General features: G+C 45.2%; 1 protein-coding gene across 1 annotated transcript in view; it reads left to right on the top strand.

Annotated features, from left to right (window-relative positions):
* The window catches only part of MYOT (myotilin), an 18,103-nt gene that overhangs the window by 4,420 nt on the left and 8,205 nt on the right, over positions 1–5,478 (top strand). The window contains exons 2-3 of the mRNA XM_010186928.1: positions 2,042–2,641; positions 4,689–4,839. Of these exons, the coding sequence (XP_010185230.1) occupies positions 2,205–2,641; positions 4,689–4,839 (588 nt within the window). The 5' untranslated portion in view covers positions 2,042–2,204. The remainder of the gene's footprint in view (positions 1–2,041; positions 2,642–4,688; positions 4,840–5,478) is intronic.

Here is a 5,478-nt window from a genome sequence, read left to right as displayed (position 1 = left end):
CCCCAGCCGTACCGCCGTCCGGGCGGGTGATTTGCCGACCCCGGGCACCTGCCCAAACCCCAGGCTCCGGCCCTTAAATGCGATGTACCCGCCGGGGCGGGGGAGACTCTTATTCTGACAGCGGGAGGAGGACAGCGGGTCCCGCCGTGTCACCTGCTGGCAGCACATTAAAGCCTCGTAACGCTACGCAGAGGGCTACTATGGGCGTCCGGGTCAGTGCATGACGGTCCCTCCCCAAAATACCGCTTAGAGCCCAGGTGACAACTTCCAAGCTGTAGGTAAGCTGCTGCGTTTGGTCACTTTTTACTTGGTCGGGGAGCTACCGTGAGGACTGGCAGAGGCCAGGCAGCGCTGAGGTGGGAACCAACCTGCGAGGTGTGGGGTGGCTCAGGGAACGTGAGGGGCAACACGGGACAAAGAAAGAGGAAAAAAAAAGGATTTAACATTTTTTTTTTAGAAAGCAAAGTGTTGCCTTATTACTTTTTATTTTCGTCTTGCAAGGTCAAAAGTCTCTAGAGTTTTGGGTTTTTTTCCCAAATCGAGGTGGAATGATTTGAGGAAAACGTAACTGTGCTGGGGCACGTGAATGTGTGCATCGTATCTCGTTTGAGTGCAATATTGTAGATGGCAAAGCGAGTGCCGGTTTCTATACATAGCCTGTAGGTAAAATGAATGAATCTGTACACAGGCAGTGATATAAAGATGGTATAAAACCAAGATTCAACGAGTTTTCTGCACCAGTGAATGAGAACATAGCATGCATGCATTCCAAAAATTTGAGCCACCTTCAAATTCCAAGAGCGTGACAGGGGGAAAGCTAGGGAATTTTTACTAGAAAAACTCTGCTTACCTACAGTTAATATGCAACTAATATTGATAATTACCTTTAGGAAACGAAAATTGAATATTTGAAATGGGAGTGATGTCTTCAGTTGATCTCCATGCCCCCTTCTCCCCCCCCCTCCACCCTGGGAATTTATGACCTGGTGGAGCCCTTCTTGGGGCTCTCCGATGAGAGGAATACAATATACTGTGTATATATAGCAGCCAAACAGCTGATCTCAGTGGGGCAAGATTACAATTTTTTCCAGCACATGTAACTGTGTGGATTTATATTCTCATTTTTTTATTAGTAGCTTTAAGTTTATTTTGGGGGGAGTTATTTATTCATCCTGGAGCTGAAGTTGTTTGTCAGCTTTAACAGACTTGCTCAGTTTGCTCTAATTAAACGTTCTTCTTTTGTAAGTTGATGAAAAGCCCACAGTTAGATATTAAGGACCTGCAAAATAAATGCAGGACCATAAATGCAGGGCAGCTCTGCTTGCCCTGCTTTATCCTGCAGCTATGTCATTTGGGCAATTATGAGCCCTAACAGCAAATCTTGGGAAATCACTTCCAAGGGAGAAGCACAGTCCATCCCAATCCCAAATCTCAACTGGATATAAAAAAGCTTTGAACTCAAAAACCATCAGAGAAGAAATCAGGATACTTAGTTTCAAAGGTTTAGTTTTTAGGCTTAAAAGAAAGTGGAACCTGTTTCGTGCTTCCCTATGGTGTAAGGAATTTCTCAGCACAAATAGCCAATTCTCCGTGTAATGGTACATCTAGTGTTTTGACAGGGCACAAAACTGCAGGATCCAGAGACCTTTAGTTAAGGTGATACCTGGCAAATTACCTTGCTTAGCAGTAGTGTCTGCAGTTATCTGTAGACTTAAGCAGGTGGTGGGTTGTCTCAATAAGCCAAATAAACCAATAAACCCTTCTTTTAGAATGTACTGAGCTCTTGCAGATAAGATAGCTGTGGTGAGCGCTGCACCTGAGTTGGATAGAGTGTGTGACTTGTTATTGTAATCCAAAATGTTCATACGGTTCTGGAATGGTTCTAATCAATCCTAAATCTTTTTATTTTAAGCTCAAACTTTAACTGTCAGTTGCCTGAACTTCATACTCTTTGGATTGCGAACGAATACTCACGCACAGTATTTTTGTGATGCAAAGAGTGATGTACAATTTATTTTATCTGCATTGTCTTTTCCTTAAGGGAAAATCCACACCAAGAAAGCCTCTATTCTGCAAAGCAAGGGTTCCATTCTATCCAGGAGCCCAGCCAAGAAAGTTTTTGTGGGCTTCTTAGCTTTTACCAGCCACCTATCCAAAGCGAGTTATCACCAACAAAAATCCAGGACAGCCGTGAAACCTCTCCTATGAGTGTCCCTAACTTCCCATCCGTCTCCTCTATGTGTCAACCAACCATGTTTAACTACGAACGTCCAAAACACTTTATCCAGTCTAAGAATGTGTGTCAAGGGCAACAGCAGCCTCCAGGACCCACAGTCTCTACTGACTCAAGCAGACAAATCAAACAGTCCTCCATTCTAATACAGCCTCGTAACCCCAGCGGGCAGAAATTCTCCTCCTCGTCATCGCTGAGCTCTTCAATCACGCTCTCCTCGCCTTCCTGTAGTGCCCCTAAGGAATCCACATATCCCGTCACACCTGCATCTGCACAGTCTCCTGCTAGCTCATCATCTGGGCAACGGCTTATATCCATGCCTAACCAACCCCCCGCAGCATTCCTGTGCTCAGTGCTACCCTTGCAGCCTGACTATAACAGCCAAGCTCCTTCTCCCATGGAACCTCAGTAAGTACATACAGGCTTCTAACCTCCCTTGCTTTCCTCTGGCCTGGCCTCTGCCGTGCAGTGACTACTCCAAATCCAACCATCCATGAAATGCCAGCTCGGCCGAAGCCAATGGTGCAACTCCCATTGCCTTCCGATGTTCGAGGCAGGACTTCGCATGAATTGGGTTAGGAGGCTGAGTGCTTGCCCTTGGTGTCTTGTGTGAGAGAGATGAGTACCCACCAGGAATTAAACTGCATGGCAGTCACGGCATAGGCTGCTGTGCAGGTTTTCTGGGGGTCTGTTTGAACAGTTTAGTTCGATTTGATGGAAATCCCTTGTTTAAGGGTACCCAGAACAGAAGATGGACACCCATCTCAAATTAATTTCTCTCAACAAACATGGCTCATGAACGGGGAGGCAGGGGGAAGGCAGTAGTATTTCCCACATATAAACAACTTCAGTATTACTAGTAAGTCGCAGCAGTATTTTCAGGCTCCACATCATGATGGGACTCTACACTTGCCTAAAATACAGCTTTCATAAATCATACATGCTAACAGAAAGCAGCCACTTGAAAATTTCACCCTTTCAGACCAAAGACTAAATTCTTTCCTGAATATGTATTATATCAATTTGCCTTTGGGCTGCAATCCAACTATCTCCCAAGGTCAGTGAGATCTCAAAGGGGACTGGGTCTTGCCTTCTCACCAACTTGTATTCCTGCCAATATTAGCTGGAGGTCCTGGGGAAAGTCAGTGTAGGACACGCAACAGACACCCAACTGAGGATATCAGAAAGGTGATAGGGGCAGGGGTGTCCTGGATATAAATTCAGGTTTAAGTGTCAGTTTCTACTCAGGAAATCTGAATGTTTCTGAGTTGTTTTTTTAATTGCAGCACTGTGGGAAGCAGAAAGGTAAGATGGAGAGGGCGAGCTGGGGCACTCAGGAGTGTTTCTGAAAAGCACTGCAGGAGTGTGTGGGGGCTAGGTGTGCATCTGGAGTAACCATTGGGTTTTGCATATGTAGTGTGGACTTGTTTGTTTTCATAGCAAAGGGCTTTGGTGCCACGCTATGCCTTTCATATAAGCTGCTCTTAAATGCAACATTCTGTAAGTTGAGGAATTATTTTCCTAATTGTCCTACAAATGGGCAAACAGGGACATGAGACATATTAATCTGTTGGGCAAATTATTAAAGTTTTTAAGTTGTAACTTGGGCAAGTTATTAAGTCCAAGCAGTGCTGGGAATACGTACCAGAATTATAACCCTTTTACCCTATTCTAATCAGCTAACACATTCCCAAACGACAGAAGGAAGAGGATTTTGAATAGAAATAATTGCTGAACACAACTGCAGTGTACAAGGCCCTGCTGCATGTAACAAACCAGGTTAGATCCTGTCCTAGCACAGAGTGCTGTGACCTCTAGTACACCTTCACAACCGGTTTTGAGGGATGCTCCTCTTTTCCTAGCACCTTTTAGAATCAAGTCTTCTGTCTAACTCCAAGACTTGGTTGTGTCTCTTGGCTATGGATTACAGGAGCAGGCTGTAGTGGGGGGTTGCATATTAGTTGCAGGACAACTAATAAGCTATTTGTTCTTAACTAATCAACCAGTTTGTGACTTTGCTTTGGATTTGCAGCACCCAGGGCCTTTTTTAACCATTGAAATTGTACAGGAATGCAGTTTTTGAGGGAGAACTTGCTCCTGGACAGACTCACATTGCTCAGTGGAGTTAGCGGCTCCCTCTAAACCCTGCTAAGCCTTCCTGCACGCACCACTGTGGGCCACTGCAGGATGGAGGGATGCTGTACAGTGGCCCACAGCAAACTGCTGTTAGTGTTGTGGGAGGACACTCAAAGACTTGGCCAGATCATGACGATTCCCCTTAACTTTCTGATGCTCAATTACATCACCTAGCCTGTCTGTCTCCCAGATGCTTTATGGGTTCATTTGAACCACAGTCTCTAGGTAGCAGGTGCACATTTCTGTGTGTATTCTGTGAAGCTGCAGCAGTCAAGCAGGCCTACAGCAATAACTTTATTTTCTCTTCCTGCATGAGTAGTTACTCACAACCAATGTATAACAAACAAGCTAGCATCAACTCTATGCAGAAGACATCAGACCATGAAATTAGAGGAACAAAAGAGGCCCTCATTCAGGACTTGGAAAAGAAACTCCGATGCAAAGACAACCTTCTCCAGAATGGCAACCAGGTAAGGGAAACCTGCTCATTAAAGAACTCGTTTGCTCTGAGTTGCAGTAGTGCAAGCAGGGATGCAGAGACTCATTCTCTCTGAAGTAAGCTGAATGCAGAAGGAAATGCAGGAGCATCACTGCCCAAACACCTTTACTCAGAACCTCAGCAGATCTCAGCAAGAGTTCTTTGAGGCATTCATGACCAGAGTATTCTTTCAGTGCAAGGTGTCTGAATTTTTCCATTAGAAATCTAAAAAACCATCCTTCCAACAGTGGCAGTTATTTTTGCTATTAGAATGCAAAGAGCTGCACTGGTGGGCCAGGTTCAGCTCAGCCCTGAGAAGGCCCTTCCCAGTAGAGAAGCAGCACATGGATAATGCATGATGAAAGCCAGCCTGAATGTGTGGCAAGGGAGACTGTTGCTGTAAGAGTGTAGGCATCTCCTGTGACTTCAGTAAGGGATGCATTGACTTCTGGAAGCCATCTGACACAGCAAGATGGCTTTGAGCTGCTATTGCCTTTCCCTCTTATCCTACCTTCTGGGCCAGGACACATCATTCAAGCTCTCATTGAATTAATGCAATGAAATTAATAAGGCTAGGGTCAGGAGTAAGGTACATGTTTAGAGCCATGGCACAAATTTGAACTCTGCTGGG

This window comes from Mesitornis unicolor, unplaced genomic scaffold (assembly GCF_000695765.1).
Source record: "Mesitornis unicolor isolate BGI_N332 unplaced genomic scaffold, ASM69576v1 scaffold25066, whole genome shotgun sequence".
Classification (NCBI taxonomy): Eukaryota; Metazoa; Chordata; class Aves; order Mesitornithiformes; family Mesitornithidae; genus Mesitornis; species Mesitornis unicolor.
Note: the sequence above shows the minus strand (reverse complement) of the source record. Positions and strands in the feature narration are given on the sequence as shown.